This window comes from Cynocephalus volans, chromosome 11, assembly GCF_027409185.1.
Source record: "Cynocephalus volans isolate mCynVol1 chromosome 11, mCynVol1.pri, whole genome shotgun sequence".
NCBI lineage: Eukaryota > Metazoa > Chordata > Mammalia > Dermoptera > Cynocephalidae > Cynocephalus > Cynocephalus volans.
The window spans coordinates 92,400,764-92,425,952 of NC_084470.1; the positions used below are offsets into that span (position 1 = coordinate 92,400,764).

At 42.6% G+C, this 25,189-nt stretch overlaps 1 protein-coding gene across 2 annotated transcripts in view; it reads left to right on the plus strand.

Moving 5' to 3' along the window:
• Window positions 1-19,683, plus strand: part of TATDN2 (TatD DNase domain containing 2) — a 28,659-nt gene extending 8,976 nt beyond the window's left edge. Inside the window, exons 4-8 of one of the 2 annotated variants that reach the window (XR_010024879.1) lie at window positions 10,503-11,393; window positions 14,869-14,996; window positions 16,787-16,970; window positions 17,172-17,269; window positions 17,395-17,464. Coding sequence is in view for 1 of the 2 variants with exons in the window: in XM_063114260.1 (XP_062970330.1) it covers window positions 10,503-11,393; window positions 14,869-14,996; window positions 16,787-16,970; window positions 17,395-17,535 (1,344 nt within the window). In the remaining variant the exon portion in view is untranslated. Of the gene's footprint in view, window positions 1-10,502; window positions 11,394-14,868; window positions 14,997-16,786; window positions 16,971-17,171; window positions 17,270-17,394; window positions 17,569-17,730 lie in introns of those variants that run through there. The other variant, XM_063114260.1, reaches the window with a different exon arrangement.
• Window positions 19,684-25,189: the final 5,506 nt, after the last annotated feature.

The following is a 25,189-nucleotide window of genomic DNA, read 5'->3' on the forward strand; positions in this document are numbered from 1 at the left end:
GTCTGAAATGGCTACTGTGTAGGACTCAGTTCATCACGTTGGCATTCCAGCCAGTAGGAAGGCGAGAAGAGAAGAGGAAAGTACATTTCCTCCTCCCTCTTAAGAGCTTGACTCGGAAGTTGTGCACATGGTATCTGCTCACACCCATTGACGAGTCTAGAAACCTGGCTAACACCTTGCTGCAAGGGAGCCTGCAAAATTAACCTTCACGTGGGCACACTTACACCCAGATAAACTTCTATTGCTATAGAAGAAGGGCAGAATGATATTGGAGGGAAACTAGCGATTTTTAACTTAGTTTATAATTGGGGGAGGGGAGGGGGCAACATTCCTCTGCCCCTCCTTTACTACTACTCCTCAGAGGCAGCCCCTCTGATCTCTTTTAGCTCTTTTTTCTAGTACTTACTCATATTTCTAAGTAGTTTTGTACTGTTCATTGGCTTTTGCATTGTAGACATCTGTGGACTTCCTGCTCAGGAACGGGAGAATTTGGTTCTCCACACTCCTTCAGTAGCACCCACACCCACAAACACATCGATTTCCCCTTTCTGCAGCCTCCCTATGTCGTTTTAACACCCTTTTGGGTTGGATCTGATTCAGGTTTATTATTACCCTGTTCATAGCTGAGTCACATAGTATACTCTGATTACATTTCCTCTCATAAAATGTTACTTTCCTTGAAGTTCATCATTACCTTGTTTTTACCTTTAGTTTTCTCTGTACCTGTCACTAATTCATCTTTAAATTGCCAGAGCCATAAAATTCTTCTTAATATTGTCAAAATAAGTAATCTGTTCCCTTTTCTTTTCTTAGAGGTGTACTTCCTAAAGCCCTCTGTTGTGTTGCTCTGGTCTGGACTGCTTGCTCTTAGGCCAGCTGACAGACAGCTGGCTTTCTCGAATCTCCTTTTATGTCTCTCCTTAATTGTGTCTTCTATCCGCTATATTCTGTGTTCTTTTTTGGGTTACTCTCACATTTTGGTGGAATACTATTTCCAGTAACTTCTTGAGAAAGGGTGCTTGGGAGTTAGTTTTTGGAAAGCTTGTATTTCCGAGATTGCCTTTATTTTACCTTCAACCTTGATTACAGGTTTGGCTCGGGTAACGTGGGAGCCCCAAATCTGAGAGGAGGGCACTCACGTAGTGTTTGCCTATTGCAAAGAACTCACCCGCTGGCCCAGTGGGTAGAGACATTGGTTTATTAAACTTACAGTGGCCAGTCAGTCTGAAAATCTGGACTGCCACGGGGTACATACAACAGTTATACAGTGAACAGATCAGAGTAGGGGTGTAAATCATTTTCAGGCTACATGCAGACCCTCACCCAGCTTACATTACTCAGAATATGTGGGAGATCTGGCTGAGTAGATATGTAAACCTACTGCTACTGTCCTGCTGCCAGAGTGTTTGTTTGTTTACTTAGGGTCCCTGCTCCCTCCCACTCTGTTTGTCTTAGAGGGGATATGCCTTTCCTTGGATAACTACCTTGGCTGGGGTAGTCTCTCGGAGGGAGGGAGAACTCTGATATTCACAGGGAGGGGGGAATAGTGTTATGTCCAGCATTTACCCTACTGCTGGTTTTGGAATCCCAGGTTGGGAATTGTTTTCCTGTGGGATTTTGAAGGCATTGCCCATCTGTCTTTTAACTTCAGGTTTTGTTGAGATGTCTGAAGCTGTAATGATTTCTGAACCTTGGTATAAGATTGTTTGCATTTTTTTTTTTCCCCTTCCTTGGAATCTTGAAGATCTCTTTTGATTTCAGGGATCTGAAATCTCATGATGTTGTTATCCACTTTGCTGAGTGTTGGATATTACCTTTCGGTCTAGAAACCCATGTGTTTTAATTGTGGGGAAATTTCTTTGAATTACTTTGCTGATGCTTCACGTATTTTTCTTTTTTCACTCTTTCTGTAGCTTCTATTATTTGGATATTGGATTTCCAGGGCTGGTCCTGTAATTTTATTACCTTCCTCTTATTTTCTATCCAATTTATTGCTTACTTTGTAGGAGATTTCCTTATCTTTATCTTCCAACCCTGCTGTTTATTTTGTTTTACTTTTCTGCTGTCATGTTTTTATTATCTAACAGTTCTTTTGTTTTATAACATCCCTGTTCTTGTTTCATCTTCTGTCATCTCTTTTAGGGAATTAATGGTAGTTCGTTTGTTTGTTTTAGTTCTTTCTGTTTGTTTTGATCTCTTTCTTCCATGTTACAGCTTTTTTCATATGTCTGGTAGTCTTTGGTTTTCTGTTTATGATTAAGGGTGGGAAGATTAAAAAACTATTTGGTGGCTGGCTGGTTAGCTCACTTGGTAGAGCATGGTGTTGATAACACCAACATCAAGGGTTCGTATAGGCCAGCAGCCAAAAAAAAAAAAAATAGTATTTGGAAGCTATGAGTATGTAGACTTTGAGCTTCACTTTTGGATGATCTGGATGGGTCATTTGTTGAAGAGCGTATCCCTTCCCCCCACCATGTTACTGTTTTTAGGCCTTTCCTCTAGGGCTGGTCATATTCCCCAGAGAAGTATTTTCTAGCCTCCTGCTTAGGACCAAAGGTGTCTGGGAGTGGGTGGGAGGTCTCAGCTCAGCATTCACTGAATCCTCCTTTTTGCACACTACCAATGCCCTCAATTGAGCTTGACTGGGCCTTATTCTAGAGACCCTCTGTTTTACTCTTTTCAAGCGACTTGTCTTTTGTGAGCATGGGGAGGGAATTTAGGGATCTGATTCTTAACCAGCTTTCACCCAGTCCTCCTTATTTTAACCTTCTCCTTTAACTCCCTGAGGGTTCTGAACTGCAAATGCAACTGGGGCTTAAGTGTCAGTTTTCTCACGTTCTGCCAATTAGTTACCAATTAATTATAGCTGGGCCTTCTGCTTTCCAGCTTCTACAATGTGACTGCTGTAACCTCTTGCTCTTCCTGTAACCTGTTGCTCTTCCTGTAACCTGTTGCTCTTCCTGTTCTTGTGTTTTGGTTGTGTGTGTTTGTTTTGTTTTGTTTTTTAGATTCTTTACCCTAGCTTTAGTGGAGTTTCAGGAAGGAGTAAAATGAGATGAATTTGTTCAATGCATCCTTAGCCCAGAAAAGTTCTGGGAAATTTTCTTGATAATTTCTTTGTTTCCTTCTTTTCTGGAATGTCTTTTAGTTTTGTGCTTGATCTCTTGGGCGGATATTCTAATTTTCTTTTCTCTTCAGTATATCTTTTAAAAAAATTTTCTGGAAGATTTCTTCAACTTTATCTTCTAACATTTCTGTTGAATTTTTTATGTCTGCTAAAATTTTTAATTTCCAAAAATTTCCTTGTTCTTTAAATGTTTCTTTCTTTTATAGCCTTATGTACTTGTTTCATTGTTTCATGGTTGTAATTGCTTGATTTGCTCTTTTTTTGGACCGGTAAGGGGATCGTAACCCTTGGCTTGGTGTTGTCCGCACCACGCTCAGCCAGTGAGCGCACTGATCATCCCTACCTGCGGCCTCAGTGCTACCAGCGCCGTACTCTCCCGAGTGAGCCACAGGGCCGGCCCTTGATTTTGCTCTTTAAAGGTTTTTTTTTTTCCCTGTTTTCTGTTCTTGTGTTCTGTTGTTTCCTTAGGGTTCCTTTTTTGTTTGTTTCTTCTCATCTCTGCTTTCTTTACAAATTATTAAAAAGAGTATATATGATGATGACGGATACTTTTTTCATTTTGACAAAATTTCTAAGAGTGCACTTTTGGTTTTTCGAGTATTCCTTTCTTAGAACCTCCTGTTTTGAGGTTGCTATACCTCTCTTGTCTCTCTGAGAATATTAATTTAGGTTTGTTTTGAAGTTTTATTCTGCTTTCTGTAGTTCTTTTTCTCTTTTTTTTTTTTTTTTCTTTTTCCTAAATATTTTGGTTTCTATCTTTTATGGTAGGGCTTTCCTCAGATCTTGGCTATCCAATCATATTTAAAGATGAAGCACTAGGGCCGACCGGTGGCTCACTCGGGAGAGTGCGGCGCTGGGAGCGCTGCGGCGCTGGGAGCGCTGCGGCGCTCCCGCCGCAGGTTCGGATCCTACATAGGGATGGCTGGTTCGCTCACTGGCTGAGCACGGTCACAAAAAAGGACAAAAAAAAAAAAAAAAAAAAAACATTAAAAAAAAAAAAAAAAAAAGGGCCGGCCCGTGGCTCACTCGGTAGAGTGCGGTGCTGATAACACCAAGGCCCTGGGTTTGGATCCCATATACGGATGGCCGGTTCGCTCACTGGCTGAGCGTGGTGCTGACAACACCAAGTCAAGGGTTAAGATCACCTTACCGGTCATCTTTTAAAAAAAAAAAAAAAAAAAAAAAAAAGATGAAGCACTAAAAATCTGAATGAAAGTTGTGTATGCATGGACAGGTTTATCAATTGGTTGGCTTCAGCATAGAGAGATGTCTTCAGGTAATTTTGTGGATTCCCCAACTGAATCTGTAGCTTGATCCTCAGGGGCTGCTCAGTTTTCCCTGGGAAAAATCTCCTCTCTGGAGGAGGCATATACACCTAGCTGCTAGTGTTCTGGGAGTCAGGCTGAGGGAGGTGCCTGGATTTTCACTGTCCAATATGTGATGGTACCTCACCCTTGACTGTGTTTGTTGTCCCTGATTATTCATTAGTCCCCTTGGGTCAACTTTTCCAAGCATGGGCCCTTTTCTTTTGCTGGGTGGGGAAAGAGCTTACCTATTTACACAGGGTGGGAGCAGGGACCTGGGACTCTTAATGTCACAGACTTCAACTAATTCTCTTCACTGCCAACTTCACCTTCATTTTGAGAGGCCTGGTACCTTTAATTCCTGAGTTTTTCTGGAGTCCCACAGTCTGTTTCTGGATTTTTCTTACTGCAGGTTTAAGTTTTGGTCATCTATGATCTGCTTAGCTGATATCATTCATCTGTTTGCTTTCTGGCATCCAATTTGTACCTAATTTGCTTTGCTGTTTATTCTATATGCTTTCTCCTTGTAGGTTTATGCCTTTTCAAATCCATTTCCTGTAATTTAGAAGAGTTTTTGGGTGGGAAGGACACCACACATGCTATATATAACTGGAAATCCCACATAAAGTGAGGGGCTTTTGTTTGTTTGTTTTTTTAAAACATGACTGGTAAGGGGATCTTAACCCTTGACTTGGTGTTGTCAGCACCATGCTCTCCCAAGTGAGCTAACCACCTTCCCTATATAGGGATCTGAACCTGTGGCCTTGGTGTTATCAGCACCACACTCTCCCAAGTGAGCCACAGGCCGGCCCTAAAGTGGGTTTTGTAACCTAATTTTCCCACTTGATATAGTGGCTATGTTTTGTGTCTAATATAGATCATCGTCTTTGGCTGCCTAGAATTCCATTATATACATGGCCTTTGCAAAGTTATACCCAAACTCCTGTTTGTAAGACTGGACATTTAGGTTGTCTCTGTTAAATGTATATTAGAAGGCAGCACAATATGGTAGATAGGCACATGAGTATTGGGATCAGACCATTTGGGTTCAAATCCTGGCCCAGACACCTAAATTGTGAACTTGTGAGAGTTACTTTGAGCCCTCTTTGAGCCCCAATTTCTTCCTCTGTGTGAAAAATGATAGTTTTTTAACTGGATAACATTTGAAAAACTAACACAGGAGTTGGCTAACTTTTTCTGTAAAGGGCCAGATAGTAAGTAATTAGATTTTGTAGGCTATACAGCTTCTGTTGCAGCACCTGTTCAACTCTGCATGAAAGCAGTAATAGACATTATATATATGAATGGGCCTGACTGTGTTCCAGTGAAACTTTTATGCCAACAGGCAGTATATTGGATTTGGCTTGTGGGCCACAGTTTGCCAAATCCTGAATTAATGTATGAAAACACTTTGCCCAGTGCCTGGTATGTAATAGGCTCTCAGTAAATGTAACTTTAAATTTTATCAAATGGGCTTGAACCTAAGGCAGTCTTGAGTCTGGGCAGTCACCCATTTTTCCCAAAAAGAAAATCTAAAACCCTTTTCTTGGCCAACTTGACCTTTCAAGGATTTAGATGACATAATCATAAATCTGTTTATGTATTTCTAGTTGTGTGCATATTTGACATTGCTTTTTCCCTACTCTGACGTATTTTTCCTACTCATATATTTCATTAATTTTATTAAACCTTTTCCCATCTTTGATGTGTGCCTTTGTTGTCACTAGTTACTTTTTTTTTTCTCGTTCCTTTCTACTTTATAGCTGTATAGTTTGTTGTCGCAATTATAGATAAGACCTTTTTTCTATGACACCTGATTAACTCTTCAGCAATGTTCATTCTGCTACTCAGTGCATGCATTTGGATCTTATATCAACAATGACAGTTTTGTTTTCAAGGAGTGTCACTGCTTCTTTCTTCCTTCAGCCACCGTCTTGTCTCGCAGGGTCCTGCTCTTGTTGCACGAATGCCATTTCTTCCCCGTTCTAGAGTTACTTTTGAGTCATTTAATGTGATTTCCTGAACTCCCCTGAATGAGAGAATTTAACTTAGGAGGTCTCAGGAGAGGCCTAGAAGTTGGTATTTTTCAATAAATATTCCTGGATGCTAGGGAAGTTTGGGCAGCAGTCAGAGGACATCATCTACCCTTCCACCTGAGTTGGAATTTTAACTTTTATTATCTTCTTTTAACTTTTTATTTTGGAAAATTTAAAAGACTTATGAAATACACCTACATACCCATCACTCATCTTCAACAATTAACTCGCTGCAAGTGTCGTTTTATCTCTACATACCTTTTCTCTCCATGAATTATTTTGAAGCAAATCCTAGCTACCGTGTTATTTTATCTGTAAATATTTCAGTGTGTCTCTCTAAAAGATACAGGATCTTTTTCAAAAAACCCCAAAACAAAAAAACATAATCACAATTTTATATCACACACATATATACACGCACACACACACTCTTTCCTTGATATCATCAACTATCCAGTCAGTGATTGATTTCCCTGTTTGTTTTATGATTGTTTTAGCTTGTTTAAAACAGGATCCAATTCAGAACCATTACGTGGCAGAGTCTAAATATGTCATGTCCTGTGTCTTAGTCTCTGTAGATCCTTCCTTCTCAACCTCCCCCTCTCCCACCTTAAAATGCTGTAATTTATTTGTTAAACAAGCAAAAAAACAAGGTCATTTGTCTTGTAGAATTTCTTTTTTTTTTTTTTTTTTTGCTGTTGGCTGTATGGGGATCTGAACCCTTGACCCTGGTGTTTTTTGCTGTTGGCCTGTATGGGGATCTGAACCCTTGACCCTTGACCTTAACACTATGCTCTAACCAACTGAGCTCACTGACCAGCCCTTAGAATTTCCTGCAGCTGAGATTTTGCTGATGAGATGTAGCGCTTTTTGAATGCATGTGTGATGCTCTTTCTGGAAATTTTATTACAAGTTGCAAATAGTCCTTTATACCACATTCAAGCAGTCTGCTTTTCATTTTTCCTGAAAGTGTGTTTTTGGATAGCCACAATGTGACCACCTTTAATTATTTTTTAGGTTACTTTTTGAGTAGATATATTCCCATGTTTCAAAAATAGAAGGTATTTAGTGAAAAGTAGTTTTCTAACTCAGTTCTGTTTTGTCCTTTTGCTCCACCTGGATAACCACTGTTAGTAGTTTGAGTATTCTTCTAGTGTATCTTTAATCATATTGTTTTTTAAAAGTGATCTTAAGAAGGGCCAGCCTGTGGCTCACTTGGAAGAGTGTAGTACTGATAACACCAAGGCCACGGGTTCAGATCCCTATATAGGGATGGCCAGTTAGCTCACTTGGGAGAGCGTGGTGCTGACAACACCAAGTCAAGGGTTAAGATCCCCTTACTGGTCATCTTTTAAAGAAATAAAGTGATCATAAGAAAAACAACAAAATGAAAAAGTGATCCTTAAAAGGTTTGTTAGAAATGATATCCAACACTTAGAACTGTGAGGTCATACCCTCAGGAGTAATGATTAAATCTGTTATATTTCTTTGTCTCCCTCTCCCCTTTTTTAAAAAATGAGTTTAGGGAACCTTTATAAGCATCCAAAATTAGCTTCAATGAGGTCTGTTTGGAGTCATTTGTTTCCCTCAAACAAAGAGACTTTGTAAGGATTTGAATATAAAGTGATGCCTTCTTTTCTGAGAGATAGTTTTTTGGGAGAAAACTTTACCTTATATGTGGGCATTTTTGGTCATTCTAATTGGATTAACTTTTGTTGAAAAAAGTGGTAAAATGTGTCTTAAAGAGCTGGATTGCAAAGATGTTAGTCCTGTGTTCATGTGTATGAGAAACGCTTTATCTCTCAGGGGCACTTATACAGAAGCAGAGTGACGATTCCAGTTTGTCTCACTGGAAAATTCAGCATGAAATAAAAGCTTTTCGAGTTCAGGCAAGACTACAGATTTTTATTGTCTGGGTTGATGGAAATTTTCCATTATAAGCAGGATAGTTTTTGGAGGGTTGTTCTCCCTTACCGATACATTTTTTAAAAGTTTTTGTGGGAAATTTCAAACTTTAATAAACTAAACAGAGTAGTGAAACAAATTGCCAAGTACCCATCACCCAGCTTCAGGAGTTCAGATTACATTTTATTTATTATTCATTTATTTTGGTGGCTGGCTGGTATGGGGATACTACCCCTTGACCTTGGTGTTATCAACACTGCACTCTAACCGAGTCAGCTGGCCAGCCTGACAAGATTCTTGTTTGGATATTTCTGTTAAGAAAACAGCAGCAGGAAGAAATCTAAAGCAGGAAAGTGTAAAATGGGAAATTTATAATTCATTTAAATTTTTCTTACCAATATTTCTTTTTGAAGTGTAGATAGAGATAAGGAGAATTAGTATAGACAACAAACAAATGTTTGTTCCATTTTAAGGAGGTAATCAGTTTATCCATAATGCTCTTTCATAGTGAATTCTTAAATTTTATTTGTGAATTATATTTGCTTATTAAAGTATTATTAAGAAAAGAACTTGGTAGGCCTCTTGCTCAAGCCATTTGGCACTGGTAGATGTAGATGGCTTTGTCAATAAGAAGAAACAATGGCACTTAAAAGCTTTTTTTTTTTTTTTTTTTTTTAGCATGAATTGATATCCATGTGCTTACTGTATTTCTCAAACCTGGTCTGCATCAAAATTACATGGAGAATTAAATAAAGATTCCTTGGCCTCACTCTGGACCTATTAAATCACCATATCTCAGTGTGGAATGGGCCTTAAAAATCTGTTTTTTTTTTTTTTTTTTTTTCCGGTGACCGGCGCTCAGCCAGGGAGTGCACTGATCATCCTTATATAGGATCTGAACCCGCGGCGGCGGGAGCGTCGCCGCGCTGCTAGCGCAGCACGCTACCGAGTGCGCCACGGGCTCAGCCCTAAAAATCTGTTTTTAAAGCACTCTCCAGTTGGTGATGATGTGAAGCTAGATTCAGGAACCATTGCACCATTCTACAAATTCAACAAATATTTGAGAGCACTTACTATATGCCAGACACACTGTTGTAGATGTTCGGGAGACATCAACAGAAAAAAAAAAATTCCTGATCTTGTGGTGCTTACGTTCTAGCAGGGCTAAATTGATTGAATGCAAAGTATGGTTATTCTGGTTACTATTGCTAGTTACTGGCTTAAAATAACTTTATTTTGCTCTCAATTTTGTGAGTTATGAATTCATGAAGGTCTAGACTGGGCAATTCTCACTTGGGGTGGGTGTCTTACGTAGTTCTACTCAGATATTGATGAGGGCTGAAAGCTTGACTGGGCTGGACATTAAGGTGCTCACTCACGTGACAGCCAGTTGATGCTGGCTGTCTGCTGGGAGCTCAGCCGGGTTTTAGACCTGTGCACCTGCACGGGACCTCTCCAGCAAGGTGCTCTTAGGGCGGTCTGACTTCTTAAATGGCTCCTGGCATTCCCTGAGTGAGCAAGAGAATCATGTGGAAGCTACAAGGCTGTTCTGACCTACCCTTGGAAGTAATACAGCTTCTCTTCTGTTGCATTCTGTTGTCTATAAGTGAGTCACTAGGTTGGTCCAGATTCAAGAGGAGATGTCATAGACCTCACCTCAATGAGGAGTAGTGTCAAATAATTTAAGGACACATTTTAAAACCACCACAACTGTTGTAGTTTTGTTTTGAATATATTGGAGATGTTAGAGAAGAGAAGCTGGGCACTGCTTTACTCTAAGATCCCCAGTACAGAGTGTGTTCTAGAGAAGTTTTTCTCAAGAGGATCATTAAGAAAGGGAGTATGCGTTTAGCATCCCCTCTAGGTGTGACATTATGAGACCATGGTCACAGGTTTATTCCCTGAACCTGATATGACTATTCACCGCTATAACCTGTACTGCAACATGGCTCACTTCTGGAAAGTTCTGGAAATTATAAGAAAACCAGGTGACAAGGAGAGCTAATGAGCCAATGTAAAGCTTTTACCATAGCTAGAAAAATAAGCCACAGTTTATGTTCTGCTGATGACTGCCTGTGGATGGTTGTCTTCACCTAGGAAGGCTAACCCACTGTTTTTTCTTTTCTGCAGCGTAAAGGTAGGGAGGTGGTGATAGAGCACCCCTCTTCAGGAAGTGACTGGTCTGATGTGGATGAGGTCTCCACAGTCAGATTCTCTCAGGAGGAGCCTGTCTCGCTGAAACCCTCAGCAGTTCCAGAGCCACCCTCCTTCACCACTGACTATGTCATGTACCCGCCTCATTTGTACAGTAGTCCTTGGTGTGACTACGCCAGCTATTGGACCAGCAGCCCTAAGCCTTCTGGCTACCCCTCCGTGGGCAGCAGCAGCAGCAGCAGCAATGACACAGCCCAGGCTGGGAGGAGCAGCCGGAGCCTCCTGAGTGATTATTCCCCCAATTCTACAGTGAGCTCCCAAAACACCTCCAGAGACCTAGAGGCCACAGAGGAAGGCCAATCCCAGAATTCTCGCTCATTTCTTTTCTCCAGAAGCTTGGAAGAAGAGGTTAAGGGGAAAAGAACATTCCAAGAAGAGACGCCACCACGTCCTTGTGGAGGACACGCATCTAGCTCCCTGCGAAGGAGCCACCGGGAGCCAAGCCTAGAGGAGGGTTTCATTGATACCCATTGTCACTTGGACATGCTCTATTCCAAGCTATCTTTCAAAGGGACCTTTTCCAAGTTCAGAAAGATTTATAGCAGCTCCTTCCCTAAGGAATTTCAGGGCTGCATCTCTGACTTCTGTGATCCTCGGACACTGACAGATTGCCTGTGGGAGGAGCTGTTGAAAGAGGATCTGGTTTGGGGGGCCTTTGGCTGTCACCCTCATTTTGCACGTTACTACAATGAGAGTCAAGAAAGAAATCTCTTGCAAGCCTTACGGCACCCCAAGGCCGTGGCATTTGGGGAAATGGGCTTGGATTATTCTTACAAGTGCACCACACCTGTCCCAGAGCAGCACAAGGTAATGAGGCTCTCTTTAGTCTGCTTATGGTTTTGATTCTTGTTTTAGTTCTTAACATAACAGTAAGGATTTCTCTGCTTTTGGAACTAAAGAATTTAGGATTCCCCCAAATTCACTTGCTCCTCTGCAGACCATCTTGATGTCATTTGTCAAACGCTTCACAAGTTATACCTTATCTCTCAGCTTTATGATGTAAGAGTGGGGAGAGGTACTTTGTGACTTCTTCTGGCTGATATCAATGTCACAACATTTGTTTTCTTCCTTCCTGGGAAGCAACAAACTTTGAGTTTAAAGTTAAATGTGCCCAGAATATTTGAGAAATCCAAAAATGTATATAAAGAAGATAGTTTCCTGTTCAACCAAAGATAATGACTATAACCATCTTAATGCATTTTCTTTCCAGTGTGTTTTGAACATGGCACTTCGGCAGGTTAAGAGTCATTGCAGCATTTCTTTCTTTTTCTTTTTTTTTGGTGGCTGGTTGGTATGGGTGTTGCAGCATTTCAGTGGAAGTTTCTGATTTGGAATGAGCAGGACGAGGAGAACGACCCTCCCACGCCATCCTTCCCCTGGTTCCCGGGTTGAATTTGTGGTTGGAAGATGTGTGCTGCCTTCCTGGAGCTGCACAGAGGCCTCCTAGGTCTGGGTCTGTGTGCCAACAGGCTCCAGGCCTAGGGGAGTGGGAGTGTGGATTCCAGCCTGCACAGACTTTGGCACAGCAGCTTTCCCTTTGGAGCTGTCTCAAATATGGCTTGAGGCAGGACTTTATTGGCCAGAAGAGAATAGTAAAATAACTAAATCTGAACACATAGGAAAAACAGATTTTTAGGAAAGTGAGACAAATATTTTATGTTCTTTTTTCTCATCTGGTTTCTATGGTGCGGGGCAGATGTGGAACAGTTCAGAAATGTACACTCAGGGGAGTATTATGTTTGATTGTGTAGCTGATGTTTATTAAATGCCTTCTTGGTACCAGGAAATGTGCTAAGTGTTTCACAGTAACTTTTTCCTCAGATGCACATATAAAGGTACATGGGGCATGCTGCACAACAAACAACTTGAAGTGATAGCACAGGGTGAGAAATGCAGTCTTGCAGATGTTGTCTGGTTTGATGAGATGGGACTCAAGACTGGAAAATGATGAGTCAGAGGAAGTAAATTGCTAGCTAGGGGAGGGCAAATCCCCGTGGAGAGAGATGAGAAAATATTTCTGTAGACACTAGACTTCTAGGCTGGATGGAGGAAGTGGATGATGTGTCTTGATAGAAATCTAAAATTCGGTACCCTAGCAGTATAAATGGTGGTGACTAGCAACCGCATGAGTTGGATGTGTGCACTGAGTGGCATTGCCTAAAAGCAGAGTGGTCAGCAAGTTCTTGATGTGTCCTGATGAGTGCTTTATCTTGTGAAGGGAAGAAAGAAAGCCTGTGGAAGGACTGTATCTGGCCAAGCTGATAGGGTGCCAGATCTGACTCATTATAAGAGAAAGCTTGGTTTCTTTGCCCAACATTTTCTGGAAGAATTGGAAAATAGTGAAAAGCAAAAGAATTGGGGGTTAGGAGACTAGAGTTTAGATAGTTAGAGTCTAGATAGTTTGTGTTTAAGTTGCACATGTCAGCCAATATGATTACCAGAATCCCTCGGTGTCTGGGAGGGATGCCAAGGAGAATAGACTGTCTTTTCCCACCCAGGCTACATCTGTCTTTATTTATGTTTGAGTGGAATTTATTATTAAGGTAATAAATATGCAAGCAGTGCCTGGGGCCACTGATCAACTCTGGAATCCTTGGAAATAATGGATCAGTTGGGAACACGTGTTTATGCAGGAGGAAGAGAGTAAATATGCTGGGTAAATAACTTATCTGCACTTTATTCACTCCTGTTCTTCAGCTGGGTTCCTGGTGAGGACAAACACTGTAGATAGCTCCAGTTCAGCCACAAACTCTGCATTCTAATGAATTCTTCCTCCATCTGAACATTTTTGAAATTTGGATATGTTTTACAAAACATTCTAAATTTAATGTTATTGTTCTTTGGAAAGTTGCAAGGGACAATTGGTGGCTTGCTTTACAAGCACCTATCATAGAATCAAGGAACTGTGTTTTATGTATGTGCTTTTTTAAAGAAAGAAATTAGGAAGTTAAAAAAAAAGTTTTGAATGATTTTTCCACTTGTGAAAATTTTCCTGTTTCATTAACTATACTTTGAAAAATATGCTTTTTAACAGCTGTGTAATATTCCACCTTGAGGCTATAATAGTTTGCTTAACGACTCAGGAATAATTTTTGAGGGGCAGGAATTAAAAGGTGGAACCGGAATCTTTTAAAAACCTCCTCCCTAGGTAGGGGTCATAGGAGGGCAAATGCGCACTTAGCAGATGCATCTAGGAGGGGATCCAACCAGCTATAGGTGCTGGAACTAGCTGGTCTTTAAAGCCCTTACCAAGCCTTCTGTGACTTTAGTGTCTGTGGTCATTTTTTTTCTTAGTTGAAAACACAGGTTAAAAAAAAGTTACATCAGCACTGGTATTGGCTTAGTGTCACTCTATTGAGTAGTACAAGCATTAGACTTGTACATGTCATTCTCAAGTGAACATCATCTGACTCAGATTACCAAATGCATCTCATTATTTGATGCTGCACATGCAAAAATAAATTCCACAACTGAAAAAACTTCTCATGAAAACATTAAGTTTAACATGAAGTAATTTGCTTATAATGAATTAATACTTTTATTCTTTGTTTTTAACCTGGTCTTAGAGGAAAGGACAGGTTCTAGCTGTACTTTTTTCATTTAAATTATTAACAATATGTGTATCTTACTACTGAAGATGTAAATGTGCCTAGAGTTTTTTTTAAAAATGAAGCATATCTGTAGGTATTGACCTAGCCTGTTTGATTTTGGTTGAGTAAAGAAAGCAAGTTGTAGAAAATAAGCATAGTATTCGTTCCTTCAAAAAATATTTGGGCACTTTCTTAGAGCCAGGCATTATGCTGGAGAAACACACACAGCTCTGCATGGGCAAAGGTCTGGAAGTTGATTACCTCTTGGGAGTAGTGATGAGGACAACGAGGTGAAGGACATTAACTTTGAACTTTGTGTTCTTGATTCCTGCCCTGGGCCCACAACCCCAAATAAGTGTCGCATAATGGTTACTGTGGACTGCCTGGGTTCGAATTTGAATCCTGGCTCTATAGCCTACTAGCTGCACTTTACTTGCTTTCCCTTGGAGCCTCAATGTCTTCGACTGCAGGATTCTGTGAGGATTGTAGGTTATAAACATCTGAAGTGCTCTGAGCACTCCCTGGCTTTATAGTAAGTGCCTGGTAAGCATTAGCTATTATTGATGCATTATACAGTTTAAAAATAAAATAATTGGAGGTAGTGGGGATACCCATTGGACTGGGTGTTCCAGAGGTAACAGAATTCTGAAGTGCCACTAACTAGCAGGTGTTGTTACTTTGTCTTCTCCCAGGTATTTGAGAGACAGCTGCAGCTGGCTGTTTCTCTAAAGAAGCCCTTGGTGATCCACTGCCGAGAAGCTGATGAAGATCTGCTGGACATTATGAAGAAGTTTGTGCCCTCTGACTACAAGATCCATAGGTTAGAAGGCTGAAACTGCAAAAGAAACACTTCCCTTTGTCTAGGACATTAGTTGGAAGAAGACTCGACAAGAACAATGATAACATTCTGTCTCTGTATAGTGTGTTTTCTAAATAATTGTTAGGTTGAGCCATGTGAAATTTCTGACATTAGACATTTTTTGCTTACAAAACAGCATCTTCATATGGTTCAAGCTAATACTCTAATCACCAAAGAGCAAGAAGGGGCTCTTGTGATCCCCTTCCTGGGTGGCAGGCTAAAATGGAGTCTCAGTTTTCAGAAATGAGGACTGTTGATCTTGGTAGAGGCTGCTGTGAGGTCCATGGCTTCTTAGCAGAAGACATTTCAGGGTGCCTGAAAAGACATTTTCTTTTCTCTTTTGTATTTGAAGGCTGCTTTCCTCCCAGTTAGCATTAAAGTCCAGGATGAGTTTTATATGAATGGTATCTAGGGGTTCTTAAGTTCAGTTTGGTAAACTCCTTCTGAACTCCTACCATGTGTATGTACCAGGCTTGGTTTGGTTCTGGGGACACCCTGGAGGAGCTGCCAGAAGATGGATGGGTCAGCTAGTGGCTTCTGTGTACATAGGTTTTAGGGCTGAGGTGGGCATAGGTGCTGTGGGAGCCAGAGCAGGACTGTTTAGCTTAGCCCAGTGAGAAGGGGTCAGGAGATGATGCCTGAGTTGGCTCCTGAAAGATGGGTAAGAGGGGTTCACTGAAAAAACAGAGTCCAGACCCCAAAGTTGGACTTGTCTGATGGCAGTGGGGGATGGGGATGGCAGGCCTCTATACTGCTGCTTGAAGGTGCCTGAGCAGTGAAGCCTCTGATCCCTGATTGTGGCAGTGTACATACCAGAAATGAGGCACTGTCACTTGGCTCCTTTGGGCTGGTTGGTTGGGTTTTCCTTGCTTCATTTTGGGCTGACATTATAGTTCATCTAATGGTGGCAAGTAGAACACGGCTAAGACTGACCAATGAGGTGTTATGGCTGGAGGAAGCCCTGAATTTCCAGATTGGTTAATGATATACAGTTGACCCTTTAACAACATGTGTTTGAACTGTGTGGGTCCACTTATATGCAGGGTTTTTTTTCAATAAATTCATGTACAGAACTGTAAATGTATTTTCCTTATGATTGTCTAAACATTTTATTTTCTCTAGCTTGCTTCATTGTAAGAATACAGTGTCTAATATACAACGTACAACACATGTGTTAATCATCTCTTTATGTTATTGGTAAGCCTTCCTGTCAACAGTCAGGAAATAGTAGTTAAGTTTTGGGGGAGTCAAAAGCTATGTGCGGATTTTTGACTATGCAGGAGGTCAGTGCCCCCAACTCTCAAATTGTTCAAGGATCAACTGTATGTTGCACTAAGAAAATTCACCTATAGTCCACTCCACAATATTTTCATTATTTGTTTCTTTCAAGTTAACTTGACTACATACGCATAATTTTTACATACTATAGTTGTTATCTTAGAGGGCCACCTTTTAAAATTCTGCTTTTCTCTTCATGTGATAAGTATACCCTATCTCTGTGTTTTTGCTGTATATTCTTTGTCATCATTTCAATTGGCTGTGTAGTGTTCTGTGTCACCCACTAAGTGTTGTCTTGGGTCTTACGTGTTGGAGACAGCTAACTCTTGTCTATATTTACCATGGAGTCCTTCTCTGGGATGCAGTCTTTTCCTCTTGTGGGACTCATTTAGGGGTAATAGGTCTAGAAGGAGTTTGGGGGCTGCTGCAGAGGGGACCGAGAGTGATCCCTGATCTGGAGTTCTCTCCTCCAGGCATTGCTTCACTGGCAGCTACCCGGTCATCGAGCCCCTCTTGAAGCATTTTCCCAACATGTCTGTGGGCTTCACAGCAGTCCTGACGTACTCTTCCGCCTGGGAGGCCCGGGAAGCTCTGAAACAGATCCCGCTGGAGAGAATCATTGTGGAAACTGATGCTCCCTACTTCCTCCCTCGCCAGGTAGGGGTGTCTTCAGGCTGAGTTGAGTTACTGAGGAGAGAGGGTGGGGAGGTGGGCAGTCACCCTTAGAAGGTTGGCAGGGCCAGAGCCCCAGTGACTTCCAGGTCCCATCCTGGGCTGTGTAGATGTTTCCTCTCTGTTGCTCTGCAGAACCAAAAGTCTAGGGGGCTGAGAAGCTGAAGGGTAACCACTCTCTTCCAGGCAGTGCAAAGCCCTACCCTGTAGAGGGTAGTCCAAGGAAGCGTGGGACCCTGCTCACCCCGAGCCCCCCATGACTAGGACTCTTCCTGCACCTGCAGGTAAAGGGGTCTCTACAGGACAGCCCCAAAGAGGTCCTTGCTGGGGAAGGGCCAGGGAGGGAGTTCTATGTTAATGGCTGTGCACAGAAGGCACAGTGATGTTATGAATGCTTTATGTCTTCCAGGTTCCCAAAAGCCTCTGCCAGTATGCGCACCCAGGTCTGGCCTTGCATACGGTTCGAGAGATTGCCAGGGTCAAAGATCAGCCTCTCTCCCGCACCTTGGCCACCTTGCGTGAGAACACTAGTCGCCTCTACAGTCTTTAAGCAGAGGGCACAATCCAGAATCTCCCAGAAAAGGTTATAAAATTCATTTTATATATTTTAAAAATCAGGATGAACAAGTCTTTTGTTGCATTTTCTTAAGGTAAAGAATATGAACATAGGGTGAGCATTAAGCCTGATTTGTCTTGTGTGAACTTGGTTTGGAAACTTACTCCTTTTCTCTTCCAAACCCTCCAGGGCGAGCAGCAGCCTGACATAATATAGGCTGGGTTCGAACTCTGCCTGTGTCCCAGGTCAAGAATGTGTTTGGAGAGCCCATTGGAACAGAAAAAACCAGGACAGGATGTTTTCCTCGAAACCTCGTCATAAGGCTCCAGCTTCTGGCTGGTGGGTGGGGTGAGGTTCAGTGGAGTGGGTGTGGGATGAGGGTGAGGGGAACTGCCCAAAATATCTGGGTTTTGCTTCCCAGTCAGAATGCTTCCAGGTAGTCAGTGAAGAAAGTGTGATATAAGGGTACAACGAGTTTGCCAATCCAAATCCCTCCTCTCTGCAACCTGTGCTTTTGAGCAGTCCGTGAATAAAGTCACCCTCCTACTTGTGGGTGTGTAACTCAGTTCCTGGTTCTCAGTTCTAAAAATGAACTCCCAAGTGGGAAATCTCTTGGGAGAAATTGACTGGAGACCTGTCTCAGAGATTCATTTTCTTGCAACCAGTGAAGTCATCCTCTTTCCTTCCTGGATAACTCTTCAATTTGGCTGTCACTGTTCTGGTGTCAACTCCAGCATCGTCACAGACAGAAGGACTTTGGCGTCTGGTCTCATTGGTTCCACTGCCATCAGTATGGAGGTGTGCAGAGGGTCGCTTATTGTCCGTGGAAAGTCCTGGCTGGAGATCCAGGACAGATTGGGGGACTCAAAGAAGAGGCCTTCTTGAGGAAGAGGACCCCAAAGGAGGTATTTCCTACTTATTGATGCCCCCAGGGCTGCTTTTTGGGTGGGTTAAACTGATAAGGGTTCAATTTGCAGCAGATGCTACCTGTTAGTCTGGTATCAAGGAGTCCCAGCTTCCCTTTGCACCATTTGTGCCCCCTTCTCCTGGCACACCTGACCAAAAGTAATCCTTCTGTTTCATCCCATGTAACAGCCCCTTGTGTGCCCCATCCAGATTGAGAGGTAAATAAATTTGATTATCCAAAGCTCTGCTGGGGCCACTCAACCGTGTTACATTGCCTATGCAGAACAAGCAGGCCTGGTATCTCGCTTCCCTTTGCCTCTTCTGTGTCCTATTTTTCTCTCTGTTTTAGAAGTGAGAACCTCTCCTTTGACTTTTGATCAACTGTGTCATCTCAAGTTGAGCTCTGCTCTGCTGCCTGTTTGTGCTTTGTAAAGGTATATTTATTACAGGCCCTAGGGGTTAAACTGGTCCAGGGTTAAGTGTAAAGAGACTCTGCGCTTGGTCCAAAAGGATCCTTCACCCTAATCTCCCGCAGTGAGACAGATAGGCTACCCCGAATCCCTTGTCTGTTTCTTGGAGGCTTAAATTGTAAAATCCATCATTTATGGTGGGTTCCATCACTTATAGTTATTTATGGAAGGCACATTTGAACCTTGTAAGCTAAAATGGAGAAATGAAGTGGATTTAATATTTCCTATCTTGTATTTCCATTTGGCCCCTGGTACATAAGTAGCTGGCCTAGGAAGTAGGCCTTGATTCACTGTCCATCTTCCATGGATCAGCTGTGCTGTTAGGTTGTCTATGTCTCAAATTTGCCAATGGGGAATCAGGGGGATCTTGATCTCCTGCTTGGAAGATTTGGGGAACTGCTAAGTATATCTCCAAATGCTTTATTGTCACCCAAGTGAACTGCAGCATAGCTATCTTCTCTACCACAAGCCTTGTTCATCAGTTCTGCCTACATGTGAACAAACTAGCCCTGCATTAGACGATTAAAAGCGATGACCAAATGGATGCCTCCAAGGCTGTGCAGTCTGTCTGCCAAGGAAAAGCACAAGGTGCTATCTACTTTTATCTCTAGGATTTAGGATTATCATTTATGTGCTGTTACACAGTGAAACCTTACCTGTGTGGGCATGAAAGCTGGTTGGCATTATTCTTCATTTAGTTTTTTGGATGGTTGATTTGATTGTTTTTGCTGTGCTGCGTCTGTATCTCTTCCCTTCTTTGGCCATCTCTGTGGAAATAAAGTGATAGATCCTCTAGCCAACTCCCATGTTCTCCATGTTTGTGTAGATTTCTTGAAGTTGATACAGTGGTTTAGTCTGGTTGTTGGCCAGCTTTGTAACCTGAGAATTCAAATGTCTGGAGACATTCTTGAGTACACACGAGCCTCTGTCAAATTAAACTGCATTTAAGAATACGTGGTACCTTCTTAAAAAGTTCTACTGCCTTGGAGCATAAACTCTCATTTCACTTTCATGTACTGCTACTTCTTAACCTTTGAAAAGTACATAGATACCTTCTTTTCCTCTTTTCCTCTTTTTTTGTTTTTTTAATTTTCCCAGAGCGATGAAGTAGGAGGGAGAAAAAATCCAGTACATGGGGGTGTTGATGAGTCAGTTGTTTTTTTTTTTTTTTTTTTTTTTAAAAAGATGACCGGTAAGGGGATCTCAACCCTTGGCTTGGTGTTGTCAGCACCACGCTCAGCCAGTGAGCAAACCGGCCATCCCTATATAGGATCCGAACCCGTGGCCTTGGTGTTATCAGCACCGCACTCTACCGAGTGAGCCACGGGCCGGCCTGATGAGTCAGTTGTACTGTGGGTTTTGTACTGTGCGCTCCTCTGATGTTTCCGGGTAAACTTTGGAGGAAATTCTGTTTCACTACTGGAAGTCAGTCCTCTTAATTTGTACTAAGTCATTCTTGAATACAAGTACATAAGCCAAAAGTTAAACCTACATGTGAAAAGGAAAGCTCTCTTCCAAGAATGCTAAACAGGTTCAAATTTCTGTTGCTGCCTCATCTTTTAGACACACTCATTGATTACGTATTCTCAGCATATACCTTAACTTTGTCTCAGTTCCTTTCCAGTTGAACATAAGGTTGACTATTTCACTTAGCAATAGTCTATTTGTGGCCAAAGCTCTGCTCTTGGCTTCTCTAGTGTTTCCATCTTTCTGTATGAAGTTTGAGACTGATACTAATTATTTGCTGTCAGCGCTTTCATTTTTGCATCATTCATTTTTATAAAGTAAGGGCAAATGGCCACTGGAATATACAGTGATTCAGTAAGCAAACTCTGTCAAACAAAGATGATGATCAGTGGCCAGCCAGCCCCTCCATGGTCACTGTAAATGCCCATTTGTCAGTGATGTTTGAAAGTGCATTCAGATGAAGGAAGGGTGTCTTCACTCTTCTGTTTGCGCATTCATAAGAGAATCTTTTTTTTTTTCTTTTTCTTTTTCTTGACCGGTAAGGGGATCGCAACCCTCGGCACGGTGTTGCCCGCACTGCACTCAGCCAGTGAGCACACCGGCCATCCCTATATAGGATCTGAACCTGCGGCCTTGGCGATACCAGTGCTGCACTCACCTGAGTGAGCCACGGGGCTGGCCTGTCATAAGAGAATTTCTAAACATATACCTATAAATGTATACTAAGTTAAATACATGTGCTGCTATACTAATTATAAAACACAAAGTACAAGTTTTTTCATAAAAATAATTTGTTTCCCCAGCAAATATCTTGCTCACCTCAGGGGTATATATGTCCCACTTCAGAGATCCTTAAGTTAGTGGTATTATAAAATAATGCATGGAGGAGTAGATTTCAGAAAGCTGACATAAAAAACATGTTTGAAATGATACATTTTCTCAAGGGTGGCCCCTAACCATTTTCTTTGATAAATTTTATTTCTGCCCATTGTTGACTTGAAATTGTCTTCCACCCCTCTATCCCCCCACACCAAATTCCACTGATGTATTACAAGGAAAATGAAAAATAAAAACAAAAATCCCTTGAGTCCTAGACAGTAGGGCAAGGGAAGCAACATTGACCAGGAGTTGGTAGAATATGATGGAAAAAGCCTGTACTGGAGCACTACAGCTCTGGTTATGAGTCTGCCATGTATTTGTTATGTGACCTTGGGAACGTTTACATAGCAAATCCATGGCACTTTAGTTTTCTCCCTCTTAAGTAGGCTTCCTGTGAAAATGAACTGAAATTCCATTAGTCTACATAGGTATTTAGAACAGTGCCTGGTCAACAGGAATGCAGGAAATGGTAGCTGTTATAATAATTGAATGCCTACTATGTGCCACACGCTCTTGTGGGAGTTGTGATGTTCAGTCTTAACAGATTTTAGTCTGGGTCATACAGCTGGTGTTCAAATTCAGGTCTGAGTCCAAGGCCTATAGCTTTGCTCCACACCTTGTTGCCAGGCACTGATTAGAGTACCCAGTCCAGAGTGGGTGCTCAGTGTTTGTTTCTTGAATGAATGACCTGGGCAAGAGAATTGGGGAGAGAAGTGAGTTCTTGTCTTTGGTAGCAGAAACATCAGATGACCAGCATTTTCCCCAGGGTCTAGTACCCATCCTCCCCCAAGCCCAATCAGTGGATGTGCTCTCACCAGCTGGTGTCCTGGCCACTTTGACCACACTTGGGCCTTGGGTCCTCTTTAGCTATTGAGAAGAGGGCTGTGAGCATGGTGAGTGACAACCAAGTGATGGAGCTGGGATATGTCTAAGTTCCAGGACAAGCGTGTTAATCTCTGCATCAGTGCTGGGTGCCTGGGGAGGCAGGGGGCTGGCTATCTGGAGGCTGAGGAACGTCCTTCCCTCCATATTTGCTTCCTTTCTCCCTCCTCCCTCTCTTCCCCCACTTCATTTACTCTCCAATATCTTTAATTCCTTTAATGATGACAAAATCTTTCCATTTATGGTCATTATGAGGCTTAGAGGCAAGTGTTTTTGGGAGCAAGAACAGTGAACTAAGTCACTATATAGTCATATAGTTGTATCTATGTAGTTGTCTTAGGGATGGAAGAGAGTGTGTGCGCGTGTGTGCGTGTTTGCCCAGGGGACAGACATGGAGTTGACAACAGAGCTGGGGCTACAGAGATTGGGGGGAGGTGAGAGGAAACGGGATACCTTTTTCATGTGTTCCCAGCTTTGCTGAGAACCCCACCTGTCCTGATCTGAATTTCCTTGAGTTTTATTATAGTCAATACCTATTCCATGCTAGGTGGGGTCACCCGGTATGCAGTGTGCTGTGCTGCCTGAATATGATCCAGTTCCCTCTAAGCCATTTAATAGCCTAGGGATCTTCATAAAATGCAGATCCTGATATAGTAGGGCAGGGGTGGAGCTAAGATTCTGCATTTCTGAGAAGTTCCCAGATCATGGTAATGTACCATGGACCACAGACACACAGTTCCTCTATGAGAGATGGCAGTTGGGTTTATGGTGTGCCCACCAGGTCTGGTCAGTGGTTAGTGATGGATTTTGGACATGACCGGCACCATTGTGCACACAATGAGCACAAAATAGCCGCCGGCCTAGTATTCCACTCCAGCACCAAGCCCCTCCCCACTTCCCTTTATGAGAAGCCTCCTGACTTAAATAGAAACCCCTTTTGCTTCCACAAGGATGCAGTTTTCCACCCCAATCCACATTAGCATAATGACCCTCCTTGATGGTATCAGCCAGCCCTTGGTGCACTATATAAGCTCTACCACCCCCACGCCTGGTGCTGTCCCCCATTTTCAGGGCAGCCCCAGGCTGTCATCTATTTTGAGTACAGCCCAGCAGATTTCTTTCTTTAATAAAGCTTGAATAGTACCCAGCATCTCGGCTCACTTTCTTTCATTATGGTGCCTAAACCCGGGAAGGGTTTTGGCCAGTGTTGTGGATGATCCCCTCTCTCTTGGGGTGATTGGCCCTCGGCCGCCCTTCCTGGACCTGCCGAAACCAGATGCCTCCAGGACTCTTTCTACTTTTGCTGTTTCAGACCAACACATCCAACACCGGCCTCAATTCAGGAAGAGTCAGTGGGTCTGTCCTGCCTACTTCTATGGGTTCCCCCAACTACTCTACAGTTCCCATCTCTATGACGCCCAGGTGCCTGGCTGAGGGAACTCTTCTTGTGCCCCCAGCTATTGGAGGATGTTCCTCTAGCTGGTTGGTAGCTTTTCTCTCGAAAAGAGTGTGGACAGCAGAGAGAGGACTGTCTTTGTTGGCATGCTTCTACCAGGACTGACTGCCCTTTTTCACCCTCTAAATGGGATACCCACAATCCAAACCTCCATGCTCTACACCCTTGGGCTGTCTCCTGGCCAATTTTTTGGCTTCCAGGGAGACATTAAACCTAAACGTCCCGTTTTCTACTGCACTCTGTGCTCTATGCCTCTGGGCCATCTCCTGGCCAATTTCTTGGCTTCCAAGAGATATCGAGTGTCCCCCAGCAAGGCCCCAATTTCTTCTCCTTCAGTCACCTACTTGGGAGTCCACTTCACCCCCATCACCAGAGAAATAATGGTGGATCACAAAAGTTTAATTTCGGAACTCCCTACTCCTACCACAAAGAGTAAAATCTTTCTTGGCGCTTGCAGGGTATCTTCGCCTATGGATTCCTATCTTTGGCTGCTAGCAAAGCCACTTTATGGGGCAGCCAAAGGGGATCCTGCCATTCCCTTAGATCCCACAAAGCTCATTCATTCTCCCTTCCAGCAATTAAAAGTGGCTGTCCTTGCAGCCCCAGCTCTATCTCCGAAACTTATCTCTTCCTTTTATCCTATTTGTCACCGAAACCCAAGGATTGGAAGTCGGGGTTTTGGGATAAAAGGCAGGAGATATTTTCTCCCTGCTTACATACCTCTCTAAACAACTAGACACCACAGCTCGAGAATGGGACCCTGTTTACAGGCCTTGGCAGCAGCCACCCTTTTAGCACAAGAAAGCTCTAAACTAACTTTTGGACAACAACAGTCAAGAACTTCTCAGCCATAAGGCCAAGTCATTTCTCTCCCCTTCCTGCCAACAACTTATTCACCTTACTTTCATTGAGAATTCCCAGTTTTCCTTCAAACCTTGCCCTTCCCTTAAATCCCGCCACTCTCATCCCAAAACACTGACGACCCTTAAAACACAATTGTGTGGAGGCTTTACACCTCTTTTTCAATCCCTTTCCACACATCTCCCTGCATCCCATTATGCGGTTCATAGATGGAAGTGCCACCTGCACGCCTGCCCTCCAGGTGGGTTGTACCATAGTAAATCTAACAGAAGCTATTGAGGCTGCACAACTCCCAAAGGAGGTTAGGGTTATACACTGCAGAGGACACCAAACCTCCAACGACCCCATAGCCCAGGGAAATAAACTGGTGGATCTAATTGCAAAACAGCCTGCTCAGTCACCAGGCTCCCACTCTTACTCTCCTGCTCAGGTCCTTCTCATGGCCCCCGTGCCCTTATCCCAATAGATACCCCAAGAAATATACTACCTCCAACAGTTGCGGGCACAGAGAAAGGACAACTGGTATACTCTGGTTGCTATGTTCTCCCTACTACACAAACTGAGCAAATTCTTTTAGATTTTCGTACTTCAGTTCATATAAGCTATGAATCCCCTACTATGCCTTCCTCAGCCCTTATATTACTCTCCCCACAAAAGGACACTCTATCTTCTTAGTAGATACCTTTTCAGGTTGGTTTGAGGCTTTTCCCTACACTTCAGAGGTTGC